The 14266-nt window shown below is 38.7% G+C and overlaps 1 protein-coding gene across 5 annotated transcripts in view; it reads left to right on the plus strand.

The window, feature by feature from the left end:
• The window catches only part of LOC110454724 (dynein heavy chain 2, axonemal-like), a 99115-nt gene that overhangs the window by 40872 nt on the left and 43977 nt on the right, over window positions 1-14266 (plus strand). For all 5 annotated transcript variants that reach the window (XM_021504396.1, XM_021504395.1, XM_021504397.1 and 2 more), the window contains 12 exons: window positions 1203-1328; window positions 2997-3215; window positions 3425-3542; window positions 3930-4210; window positions 4830-4988; window positions 5603-5847; window positions 6476-6674; window positions 7520-7849; window positions 8711-8899; window positions 11216-11301; window positions 11953-12083; window positions 13532-13681. In XM_021504396.1, coding sequence (XP_021360071.1) covers window positions 1203-1328; window positions 2997-3215; window positions 3425-3542; window positions 3930-4210; window positions 4830-4988; window positions 5603-5847; window positions 6476-6674; window positions 7520-7849; window positions 8711-8899; window positions 11216-11301; window positions 11953-12083; window positions 13532-13681 — 2233 coding nt within the window. The remainder of the gene's footprint in view (window positions 1-1202; window positions 1329-2996; window positions 3216-3424; window positions 3543-3929; window positions 4211-4829; window positions 4989-5602; window positions 5848-6475; window positions 6675-7519; window positions 7850-8710; window positions 8900-11215; window positions 11302-11952; window positions 12084-13531; window positions 13682-14266) is intronic.

Consider the following 14266-nt stretch of genomic DNA (forward strand, 5'->3'; position numbering starts at 1 on the left):
CCCCCCTCCCCTCATGGGGGTGAGAAATTCTATTAATCTTTGTATGTCCGCCTTTCGATACTCCTATGTCTGACAAAGTGGTGAAGGGGAGGTAACTGATAGTAAAAATGCTTTCATCAATGGTTTTTGTTGTTATCAGATTAAACTGTTTTACAGGGCATGCTGGGTAGTAATGCTGTGGTTATATATATAAGATATAATAAAAAATATAATACGGTAGATGACCCATGTATGTTGTCACTAGAAACAGTATTTCTACTTTTTTTCAAGTTTTATTCTGATTGCACATTTTCACATCCTGCCTGGCAGTCACAGGTCGTTTAAAAAAGAACTATTTCAGCACACGTAAATGATGAATGTATTGCAAACAAACCTTCGAAGTGACTACACTTTTCCTGAATATGTTGTATGACACTCCCTTCGTAAACGTACAACGTTCATTAATGTCTGCATGTTCTTTTCTCCATTAGGCACAACATTTTCAACCCACAACAGCAATATTTTCATATTAAGAAAAAAATCAGACCAGGCCTCAGGGTTATTGCAAAACTTCTGGACTAAGAATAATCTTAACTTATGCACTTTTAAAATCATACATTTCCTCTGAACTATTCTGAAGTTTGATTTCCTGAAATTCATCCACTGGTTAATGGAAGGAGATAATTGATGTCTTGACATCAATTCATAAATATTTTATCCTATTGAGCAACATTGAAGGAGGATCTGAAATGGATCTGATTTTGAGAATTTAAAGTTAAGAAGTTTTCTGATTCCAGGCTTTATGCACATAAAAAGTTCAAACACAAATCTTACACAAAATTTATATCGAAGAAAAAAATATTAAATGGTTACACTACACATTATAAAACCAATACAATCTTGTAAAAATCATCATTTAGGTTTTGTAGAAAAGCTAGTCACTAAAAAGAAATATTTCATAAAGAAAAGGAAGTATACATATTTTGAGAATTTATTGTCATTCAGTTAGTAATGATCATATAATAACATTCTAAATTATAATCAAATATTAAAATGTGCATTTAAAAAACAACTGAAGGTTATCAGAAATGTTTTTACACTCTATAAATGAAGATTATTTATAATAATTATAGAATTTCTTTATATCTTAAAATAAGTATGACTTGGCCTTGTCTGTACTGTCCTGATTGACATGTTTTCACCTTATACCTCTGTCTCCACAGCTGTTACTGCTGTCGATGAAGGACATGAACGTCGCTAAGATGACGGCCGTGGATCTGCCTCTCTTCAACGGAATCATGTCCGACTTGTTCCCTGGAATAGAAACACCGACCATCGACTACAGCAAGGTAATTACAAGACAAGGTTTTGAGATTATCCTCTTACAAGACAAGATCTGTGCTTATTCTCTTACAAGACAAGGTTTTGAGATCATCCTCTTACAAGACAAGGTTTTGAGATTATCCTCTTACAAGACAAGGTTTTGAGATTATCCTCTTACAGGACAAGATTCTGAGATCATCCTCTTACAAGACAAGATCTGTGCTTATCCTCTTACAAGACAAGGTTTTGAGATTATCCTCTTACAAGACAAGGTTTTGAGATTATCCTCTTACAAGACAAGATTCTGAGATCATCCTCTTACAAGACAAGATCTGTGCTTATCCTCTTACAAGACAAGATCTGTGTTTATGCTCTTACAAGACAAGATCTGTGCTTATCCTCTTACAAGACAAGATTCTGAGATCATCCTCTTACAAGACAAGGTTTTGAGATTATCCTCTTACAAGACAAGGTTTTGAGATTATACTCTTACAAGACAAGGTTTTGAGATTATCCTCTTACAAGAAAAGGTTTTGAGATTATCCTCTTACAAGACAAGATCTGTGCTTAACCTCTTACAAGACAAGATCTGTGCTTATCCTCTTACAAGTCAAGGTTTTGAGATTATCCTCTTACAAGACAAGGTTTTGAGATTATACTCTTACAAGACAAGGTTTTGAGATTATCCTCTTACAAGAAAAGGTTTTGAGATTATCCTCTTACAAGACAAGATTCTGAGATCACCCTCTTACAAGACAAGATTCTGAGATCATCCTCTTACAAGACAAGATTCTGAGATCATCCTCTTACAAGACAAGATCTGTTCTTATCCTCTTACAAGACAAGATCTGTGTTTATGCTCTTATAAGACAAGATCTGTGCTTATCCTCTTACAAGACAAGATCTGTGTTTATGCTCTTATAAGACAAGATCTGTGCTTATCCTCTTACAAGACAAGTTATGTGTTTATGCTCTTACAAGACAAGATCTGTGCTTATCCTCTTACAAGTCAAGGTTTTGAGATTATCCTCTTACAAGACAAGGTTTTGAGATTACCCTATTACAAGACAAGGTTTTGTGATTATCCTCTTACAAGACAAGATTCTGAGATCACCCTCTTACAAGACAAGATTCTGAGATCATCCTCTTACAAGACAAGATTCTGCGATCATCCTCTTACAAGACAAGATCTGTGCTTATCCTCTTACAAGACAAGGTTTTGAAATTATCCTCTTATAAGACAAGGTTTCAAGATTATCCTCTTGAAAATTAATAGTTTTAAGTCACCATACAGCCCAATGGGCCTCTTGTTTTGTGAAGAAAAAAAAGAAAAAAATAAGAAAGATAATATTTTATGAATGAGACTTACAAACACTGCTTCCTGTGTATTTTGAAGAAAAGAAATATCTCACAAGACTTGTAGGAAATAAATAGAGATAAAAAAAAAAAAAAAAATGAAAAACACTAGATTTTGTGAAAGATTAATTTTCAGCTTAGCTTGCAATCCAAAAATAATTATCAGTATTGAAATAGCATGGTCTCAATGAAGAGTTCAAGTAGTGTCAATTTAAACCTTCAGGCAGAGTTCATGAAACAATGAACATACAAAATGATGTGATTGACATTATATAACCTATCTAATAAAAATAACTTTATCTTCATGCTCTCTAAATACACGCTATATTTGTCCTCAGATGAAGAACGCGGTCATCGCAGAACTGAAGGAAAATCAACTACAGTGTAACAACCATACCATTACCAAGATCCTTCAACTGTACGAGACAAAAACATCGCGTCACTCCGTGATGATCGTTGGGTCCACGCAGGCGGGAAAGACGGTTGCTTGGCGAATATTACAAGGGACAATGTCTCGTCTGAACAAGGAAAAGGACAGCGGCTTTCAGGTTGTCAAGGTAAAATTATACCCCTGTTTAAACTTCGACCTTGTGAAGGAATTGGTCCTATTCATCCTGACAAAACTTGTCTACTCAAACGATAAATTGTCAACTATGAGAAATACGTTGCAGCCGCCTTGTCAGTGTGGAAATTAAAGTCAAAACATTAAAAATGTCCGCACACACACCTTCCAAGTTTTGCGGTACAACGTACGTTCTCTTTGTAGGAGTACCCAATCAACCCAAAATCCCTCTCCCTCGGCGAACTGTACGGGGAGTTTGACCTCAACACCAATGAGTGGACTGATGGAGTACTGTCCAGCGTGATGAGACAGACCTGTGCTGGTAAGGACACTGACCGCTGTTTAATATTGTCCCATAAAAGTTTGTTAGAGTGTCACCATTTGTGTGACGGAATTTTGGTGTTTCAGAGGTTCTTTGTGATATATCATGGAAGGTTTTTGACGAAAATTAAAACTGATAACAACATTAAGCGAGGTAGAAATTATGAGGAACAGTGTATTGGGATTTCCTTTCTTTTAAATGGTATCATTTTACAAGTAAGTTATTTAGATGCGAACACTTTTGACATTAGGAATATATTGTCACACTCTACGTTCCAGATTTTTTTTCCTGGATATATGATACAATGAAATCTTATAGCAAAATAACATTATAATGAAAATAACCTCTTTTATTGGAGATAAAGATATTCATCATGTTGTTTTTCAGATGAACGGCCCGATGAGAAGTGGCTGGTGTTTGATGGTCCAGTGGATACACTTTGGATCGAGAGTATGAACTCTGTGATGGACGATAACAAAATTCTTACTCTAATTAACGGAGAACGTATTTCCATGCCAGAACAAGTGTCACTTCTGTTTGAAGTGGAGGACTTAGCAGTGGCCTCCCCTGCGACAGTGTCGCGCTGTGGAATGGTCTACGCCGATTACAATGACAATGGCTGGGAGCCGTTTGTAGAGTCGTGGCTGGAAAAAAAGAAGGATCAAAAGGTTTGAAAAAATTGCTGTTCAAGAAAAGGGAAGAAACCCCCCCCTATTTAATACACATGAATGATTGAAAGTGTACATTTAACCCAGGCTGTTTGATAATCATTTTTATCATAATTGCACTGAGCAAACATTGCAGACAGGGCATGGGATAGAAAAGCTACTAAATGACGTTATGACATGGAGTCATTTTTTGGAAGGAGTTTTTGAAATAATCCATCATTATTATCTAAGAATGATCAATTACTTGAGTGATCTTAATGCTTACATTCTTGTGATCATTTCAAATGTGTCATTAAGTATTGTGTACCTTATAAATGTGTCATCAGTTCTTGTGAACCTTTCAAATGTGTCATTGATTAATGTGTACCTTATAAATGTGTCATCAGTTTTTGTGAACCTTACAAATGTGTCGTTGATTATTGTGTACATTACAAATACGGCATCAGTTCTTGTGAACCTTACAAAAGCCATCAATTAACCATTGATGATAAACATTATATCTATTTCCCAGGTTGTTTAGTATGGAACTATTTTAGGAAGGAGGTGCTAGTGATAATAAAGGTAGCATACTTCCTTAATAAGCAGAGCAACTTTATGATATTTGATTAATATTTCACAGCAACTGGTGGAAGAGCTGCGTCGTCTGTTTGACAAGTACTTAGTGAAAATCCTTGAGTTCAAACGCCAGAACTGTCATGACCTGATACCCATTGCTCAACTCAACGGAGTGAGCTCCCTTTGTAAACTGTTTGATTCCCTGGGAACACAAGAAAATGGAGTAAGTTCAGTAGTTGATGTTTTGAGATATTGATTTATACAGTGTCTACTGATGAAGTATATAAACCCTGCTTTCATTTCTTTCATCACTTTACATTTGAATAATAGAACTAACATGAAAGTTATGTGAACTTTTATGCACAGGAAATCAGGATTCTATTTCAATATCTAACGACAAGAAACACAAATACTGAAACAATTATATATTAATGATTTGAAAATTGAAATATAATTTTCAAATATAAATAGTTCCTAAGCACAGTTATTGAGTTGAAAGAAATAAGTCTGATTATTTTAAACCAAGAAGTGATCAACATATTTTCTTTGAGAATATTTTGAAATAATGTTTTAGATTATTTAATAAATTAAAAAAAAAATGAACATTTTCTATAGAGAGAGAAAAATATTCCAACATGAAAAATTGCTGATACATGATGTTTCTTTTTAACTCCTTAGAATTCTTATTTTCACAACCATCAAGTTAACCTGAGTTAACTCATTCACCCCTGAAGACACATTGAACCCTTCCAATTCAAAGGTTGGAACAGTTCATTATGAAATTTTAGGGGTAAATGAGTTAAATGCGACTACTAACCTGACATGTGATTATTTCAGGTGGACCCCCATGATGCGGAGAACTTTGTGAGAATGGTGGAGCTATGGTTCCAGTTCTGTATGATCTGGTCTATCTGTTGCTCAGTAGACGAAGAGGGGCGGAAGAAGATTGATAACTACATCCGTGAGATGGAGAGCACCTTCCCCAACAAGGACACCATTTACGAGTACTGTGTTGACCCCAAGGGCAAAACTTGGGTACACTGGGAAGAGAAACTCCGAGGTGGCTTCAAGTTTGCCCCAGGGTAGGTATTAAGCTATGAAAGTGTTGAAAGGGGGTTGGAAGGGGGGTGGGGGTCAGTATTTCCCAGGTAAAGTGTGTAGATTGGGGTGGGTGGGGGTTGGGTTGGGTTGGGTTGTCAAATATTTCCCAGGGTAAGTATTGTGCTATGTAAGTGAAGAGAGTAGGGTAGGGTGGTATGGGGTTGGGTGTCAAGTATGCCCCAGGGTAAGGTTTATGCTATGAACGTGTGGAAAGTGGGTGGGTTAGGGGCTGGGAGGTTTGAGTATTTCCCAGGGTAAGTATTGTACTATGAAAGTGTGGATAGCGGGGTGGGGGTGGGGTGTCGAGTATACCCTAGGGTAAGTAGTGTGTTATAAAGTGTGGATAGCGGGGTGGGGGTGGGGTGTCGAGTATACCCTAGGGTAAGTAGTGTGTTATAAAGTGTGGATAGCGGGGTGGGGGTGGGGTGTCGAGTATACCCTAGGGTAAGTTGTGTGTTATGAATAAGTTGATGAAGGGGTCAATTGTAACCCAGGAAAGGTACTGTGTTTTGTGATGGTAGTGTTGGGTGGGGGGTTATTGTAGTGAGTTGAGATAAATTACTTTACGTTATTCCTTCTGATTGTATAAAATGTATTGTTGTGTGACAGAACGCCGTTCTACAAGTTGATTGTGCCAACGGTTGATACAGTGAGGTACCAGTACCTTGTGTCCGCACTAATCCGATCCTTCAACCCCGTCATGCTGGTCGGACCTGTGGGAACTGGCAAGACATCAGTGATCGAGAATACTCTCAGCAAAGTGGATCCAAAGGTCTACAGTCTTCTCACAGTCAACATGTCTGCCCAGGTATGTAGCGGTTTTTGTCACCCTGCCACAAAGTGGAAGCGAGACTAAGGTGTTGCTTTTCCGGTGACGGCATCAACATTAAGTTTTTGCGTTTAAGTTAGTTTCTCCGATATGTGCATTGGTAGTCAAAGCGGGGCACAGGCGAGACATATTAATCGTAATGGCTTGTTTATTTTGGACATTCTCATTACTCTTCTTAGCTTCTTTGTCAAGTCATCTTGGTCAAAAACTGTTTTGTTGGCATACATGCAAACGAAAATTCACATGTCACAATTTTTCAGAAAAATATTTCTTTATATTTTCAATAACATAGATTGAAATCAATCAATACTATAGATTGAAATAAATCAATACCATAGATTGAAATAAGTCAATACCATAGATTGAAATAAGTCAATACCATAGATTGAAATCAATCAATACCATAGATTGAAATCAATCAATATCATAGAATAAAATCAATCAATACCATAGAATAAAATCAATCAATACTATAGAATGAAATCAATCAATACCATAGAATGAAATCAATCAATACCATAGAACGAAATCCATCTATACTATAGATTGAAATTAGTCAATACCATAGGATGAAATCAATCAATACCATAGAATGAAATCAATCAATACCATAGATTAAAATCAATCAAAAAGTTAGATTGAAATCAATCAATACAATAGATTGAAATCACTCAATACCAAAGATTGAAATCGATCAATACCATATAATGAAATCAATCGATACCATAGAATGAAATCAACCAATACCATAGATTGAAATCGATTGGTTGTGTACAACCAATGAAGGAGAGATTTTATGTTGATATCCCATCATTATCCATCAGACGAGCTCCAACCAGGTACAGGACATTATAGAGAGCCGAGTGGAGAAACGTACTAAGGGAGTTTACGTACCTATCGGGGGCAAGAAGCTGCTCACCTTCATGGACGACTTCAACATGCCAGGCAAGGACACGTTTGGTTCCCAGCCACCCTTAGAACTGATGAAACTGTGGCTGGATTACGGGTTCTGGTATGACCGCCTCAAGCAGACCATCAAATCCATCAAGGATATGTTCCTATTAGCGGCCATGGGACCCCCAGGAGGTGGTAGAATGGTCATCTCCCGGCGTCTCCAGAGTAGATTCAACCTGATCAACATGACCTTCCCACAGGTATTTATATATAGACTAATAACTTAGGAAAATAGTTTATAATCATCTCCCGTTGAATCCGGTATTGTTATTGAAGAAATTATCATCTGGATGAGAAAATTTTGAAGGAAATAGATTTTACAGTTTAAGTTATAACTTGGCCACTTCTTGACTCTAAGAACTTAAATAGTCATAACTTTCACTTTTCATCTCAAAAGTACTACAGTTAGATGTCTATAAGGTCTCAAACATTTCAAATAAAAACATATGAATCTGATGAAAAGGATTATGGATGAAAATACATACCAGGTATGTATATGTAATATTTTTGTTCAATAAAAAAATCTTTAAAAATGCATTTTCAGATACTATTGTCACTATAATGTTTATCTTTTTATGAACATACGATGAAATGTTCATTAAAAACTAGATATAATGCCCCTCATTTCACTTGCAATCTTGACAATGGCCGACATAATTGCAGGTTCCTTTTTCCTTCAACAAAACATTTCCACCTTCATATACAGTTTATTGCCTAGCCCCAATAGATTGCCAAATTTTTGCTTGACAAATGATGCTGGTTTAACAAGGTTTTACTTATATCAAAATCAGCTAAAAATTCATGGACCTTGATATAATGCCTACATTGTAGGTTTAATAAGCCACCTTGCTTTTTGTCAACCTATTTGAAGGTCCTATTTTTTTACGTGTACCTCAATATATTGCCTAACCCCTTTATAATGCCAGTATTTGGCTGAATTTGGCAGTATAAGGAGGTAAAATGTATATGTAAAAACCACGGAATTAGATTATCTATGCTATCTAAGTCAGTGGTAAAAAGAAGTAATGTAAGTTGACATATGGATGTTTGTGATTGTGTAGGAGTCGCAGATTAAGAGGATATTTGGATCAATGATAAACCAGAAGCTACAGGACTTTGAGGAGGAAGTGAAGCCGATCGGGGATGTCCTCACCCAAGCTACCATAGAGATGTACCAGGCTGTTGTCTCCAAGTTCCTCCCCACCCCAACAAAGATCCACTACCTGTTCAATCTGAGGGATATCTCCAAGGTGAGTGGGTCATTTTACTCTGTCTAGTACTCGGGGATATCTCCAGGGTGAGTGGGTCATGTAACTGTGTCTAGTACTCGGGGATATCTCCAAGGTAAGTGGGTCATGTAACTCTGTCTAGTACTCGGGGATATCTCCAAGGTGAGTGGGTCATTTTACTCTGTCTAGTACCTGGGGATATCTCCAGGGTGAGTGGGTCATGTAACTCTGTCTAGTACTCGGGGATATCTCCAAGGTGAGTGGGTCATTTTACTCTGTCTAGTACTCGGGGATATCTCCAGGGTGAGTGGGTCATGTAACTGTGTCTAGTACTCGGGGATATCTCCAGGGTGAGTGGGTCATGTAACTCTGTCTAGTACTCGGGGATATCTCCAGGGTGAGTGGGTCATGTAACTCTGTCTAGTACTCGGGGATATCTCCAGGGTGAGTGGGTCATGTAACTCTGTCTAGTACTCGGGGATATCTCCAGGGTGAGTGGGTCATGTAACTCTGTCTAGTACTCGGGGATATCTCCAGGGTGAGTGGGTCATGTAACTCTGTCTAGTACTCGGGGATATCTCCAGGGTGAGTGGGTCATGTAACTCTGTCTAGTACTCGGGGATATCTCCAGGGTGAGTGGGTCATGTAACTCTGTCTAGTACTCGGGGATATCTCCAGGGTGAGTGGGTCATGTAACTCTGTCTAGTACTCGGGGATATCTCCAGGGTGAGTGGGTCATGTAACTCTGTCTAGTACTCGGGGATATCTCCAGGGTGAGTGGGTCATGTAACTCTGTCTAGTACTCGGGGATATCTCCAGGGTGAGTGGGTCATGTAACTCTGTCTAGTACTCGGGGATATCTCCAGGGTGAGTGGGTCATGTAACTCTGTCTAGTACTCGGGGATATCTCCAGGGTGAGTGGGTCATGTAACTCTGTCTAGTACTCGGGGATATCTCCAGGGTGAGTGGGTCATGTAACTCTGTCTAGTACTCGGGGATATCTCCAGGGTGAGTGGGTCATGTAACTCTGTCTAGTACTCGGGGATATCTCCAGGGTGAGTGGGTCATGTAACTCTGTCTAGTACTCGGGGATATCTCCAGGGTGAGTGGGTCATGTAACTCTGTCTAGTACTCGGGGATATCTCCAGGGTGAGTGGGTCATGTAACTCTGTCTAGTACTCGGGGATATCTCCAGGGTGAGTGGGTCATGTAACTCTGTCTAGTACTCGGGGATATCTCCAGGGTGAGTGGGTCATGTAACTCTGTCTAGTACTCGGGGATATCTCCAGGGTGAGTGGGTCATGTAACTCTGTCTAGTACTCGGGGATATCTCCAGGGTGAGTGGGTCATGTAACTCTGTCTAGTACTCGGGGATATCTCCAGGGTGAGTGGGTCATGTAACTCTGTCTAGTACTCGGGGATATCTCCAGGGTGAGTGGGTCATGTAACTCTGTCTAGTACTCGGGGATATCTCCAGGGTGAGTGGGTCATGTAACTCTGTCTAGTACTCGGGGATATCTCCAGGGTGAGTGGGTCATGTAACTCTGTCTAGTACTCGGGGATATCTCCAGGGTGAGTGGGTCATGTAACTCTGTCTAGTACTCGGGGATATCTCCAGGGTGAGTGGGTCATGTAACTCTGTCTAGTACTCGGGGATATCTCCAGGGTGAGTGGGTCATGTAACTCTGTCTAGTACTCGGGGATATCTCCAGGGTGAGTGGGTCATGTAACTCTGTCTAGTACTCGGGGATATCTCCAGGGTGAGTGGGTCATGTAACTCTGTCTAGTACTCGGGGATATCTCCAGGGTGAGTGGGTCATGTAACTGTGTCTAGTACTCGGGGATATCTCCAAGGTGAGTAGGTCATTTAACACCCCTTGCTCTGTCTAGTATAGAACATAATGGTATAATAAAAAAGACACTTTATACATATACTTGAGATATCATGGGATATCAAGCCATAAAACCCACTGTCTGTCTTGTTCTTATCACAAATTGATCTGACTTTATAATTGAAGAGGTATGTTCAAATGAAATTAGTAGTTTATGATTTCAGTAAAAATTATGATTAAAATTTCGATTTTTCATCTCCATTGATCATTTAGGTTTGGGTTCGATTCACAGCTTCAGGGACTAGCATATGGTCTAAAGGTTACTCTGTAGGTATTGATCATTACTATCGATTGTCCGAATCAAATAATGCGAAAAAGCAAACTTGGAGAGATATACCTTTAGGAAATTGAGGAGTTTGTTCATAGAGGTGGTCTCTCAGCGGGTTTGTTTGTTTATCATTATGAATCATATCCAAAGTGTGACTTTGTGTCCCTGCCGTTACAGATATTCCAAGGTCTGTTGAGGGCCCACAAGGACTACCACGATACAAAGTCAAATATGACCAGACTCTGGATCCACGAATGTTTCAGGTATTTTGTGTTGTGCCACTTTTGTTAATTTGGTTTAACTCTTTCAATTGATTGAACTGGAAAAGAAGCCTGCAGAGGCAAATATTATATATTGTTACACCTCAAGTGAATTTCTAGCTATTTGATTGGTTGGGAGAAAATTAAACAAAAATCTCTGTCACCCTCCGAAAATACATTGGTTTTAAGGGGCGCGGGTGATATTGCCATGAGACAGTTAAAAATATCACATGCGCGAAAAATGTGCGTTCACCGCTTCGTTTCCCCATTGTGATGGTCACAAGAACGTTTGACGGCAACAGCCAATTTTATAAAACGCCGGTGCGAAAGCGATTGTAAACAGCAGACTATCAACAAACAAGATGTCATTATCGAGGTTTGCTGCCGTTTCTGAGCTACAAAGACTTTTGGTGTAACAAATTAGATATGACATTCATTAGCAGGTGACAGTGAATATTGTCAACCCGAGAAAACCATTGTCACCCGAGGCGAATGAATGTCATATTTATATAATGTTAATTTAAGTTTAGATAAGGGAGGCAACTCCATATTTGATAGCATGTTTTGACGTACAATACATATATATATAAATATATAAGTAAATACCTATTTGATATAAAAACTCAACATTTGTTGTGCTATGTGTGTTTACAGAGTATTTTCTGATCGTCTTGTCGAGGAAAAAGACCATGAAACATTTATCAACATCCTCACCGAGAAACTGGGAACCTTGTTCGATCAGACCTACCACAATATCTGTCCTAACAAACAACCGCCCATATTTGGTATGTCATTCAAAACTACATTTAATTATAATGACATACTTGCAAAATAAGTTAATATTGATGTGTATTGGTGTGTTTGCAAATTGTACTGGTGCTCCTTAAACATGTTATAGGGTGATTGTTATAGGCAGGAAATATTATGGAACATTGTCAATGTGGACTTTATATGATCTTCCGTCAGAGAATTACTGGATATTGATATGTAGAAAAAAATATTGACAGTCTCTACACACTAGTTAAACTAGGGCTACATTCGCGTCTCCGGTTGAAACGGTTGAACCTGTAAAGAAAACAACAGGTACAGATTTGGACCGAGGCTGACCTCAGGAAAATTTGGTACGTGTAGATTGAGGGGTCCAGACGTACCTGACCGAAACTAAAATGCTGACTATTGCCAATTTGCGTTATTTCTTTCTTAAACAATGTCAAGTCACATGTAATTTTTAAGATACGTTATGTAATTTAGTGGACGCGTGAGAGGAGGGCATAATATTCTTGATTCATTGTTTTTTATTTTCCGAAACTGTGGATTTTTAGCTCTGCTTATAGAACGGTCCAAGTGTGTTCGTTTATCGTGGAAAATTTCTGCGCCACACGTACCGTTTCAATCGGGATACGCGAATGTAGCCTAAAGGATCTATACTAGTTACAAGATATTCTTATTTCCAAATTAGGGCCAACAAGGAACATAACTCACAACATTTATGATTGGATTACAACTGAGTACATAGTTGTAACAGACTGACATAGAACAATAGATACTAATTTGGTTGTCTAAGAGATAGATGTAAGGGCGATGCACACAATTATCTCCCCTATACCAACCAATGTATCCTTTAGATTTGCAGACTTTTTTTTTACATATTTCATGGGTTTTCCCCATAATTATAATAATAATAATAATATAAAACATTTATATATCGCCCTAAATAATTTATAAAATTACTCTAAAGCGCTTTACAACATATGGATAATAGTAATGGTTGTAATTGTGAAAACAAAAAACAAAGGCTTACAATCACTTTTATACATTTAAGCAAGCAATGTGCACATAAATGAACAAATAAAAGGGTGGCATTTACATGACGTCTTTGCAAAGATTCTAAAAAGCAGATGTGAAGAGGTTAGTTTTGATGTCCCTCTTGAATTTGGCCAGGGTATTTGACTTTCTAATAGCATTTTTTTCTTATTTCATTTTTATTGACAACTTTATGGATTTTTTTCTCTGTAGAAATCAGACTTAAGAAAATAGTATCTTTTTATGTGGACAGTAATATGTGTTACAATATAGCTATGAGAAAGAAACATTGTTGATTATGTGTTGAAAAAGAGCTAGTAATTATGGAGAAAGTTTCAAAATTCAGAATATTTTGTCATGTGACTGGCGACTATATATGGATTTTGATTGGTTGACTGGCGACTATACATGGATTTTGATTGGTTGACAGGTGACTACATGAACATAGACTGTGTGTACGAGGATATCCATGACATTGGTAACCTGAAGAAACACATGATGGACATGTTAGAGGAGTATAATACCACACCTGGAGTGGTCAACATGGATCTGGTCCTCTTTAGGGACGCCATAGAACACGGTGAGTTACCCATACACCAGTCCTACCAACCCATATACCTGTCCTACCTACCCATACACCTGTCCTACCCACCCATACACCTGTCCTACCCACCCATACACCTGTCCTACCCACCCATACACCTGTCCTACCCATCATATACCTGTCCTACCCACCCATACACCTGTCCTACCCATCATATACCTGTCCTACCCACCCTATACCTGTCCTACCAACCCATACACCTGTCCTACCCATCATATACCTGTCCTACCCACCCATACACCTGTCCTACCCATCATATACCTGTCCTACCCACCCATACACCTGTCCTACCCATCATATACCTGTCCTACCCACCCATACACCTGTCCTACCCATCATATACCTGTCCTACCCACCCATACACCTGTCCTACCCATCATATACCTGTCCTACCCACCCATACACCTGTCCTACCCATCATATACCTGTCCTACCCACCCATACACCTGTCCTACCCATCATATACCTGTCCTACCCACCCATACACCTGTCCTACCCATCATATACCTGTCCTACCCACCCATACACCTGTCCTACCCATCATATACCTGTCCTACCCAC

This window comes from Mizuhopecten yessoensis, unplaced genomic scaffold (genome assembly GCF_002113885.1).
Source record: "Mizuhopecten yessoensis strain PY_sf001 unplaced genomic scaffold, ASM211388v2 scaffold8037, whole genome shotgun sequence".
Taxonomy (NCBI): Eukaryota; Metazoa; Mollusca; class Bivalvia; order Pectinida; family Pectinidae; genus Mizuhopecten; species Mizuhopecten yessoensis.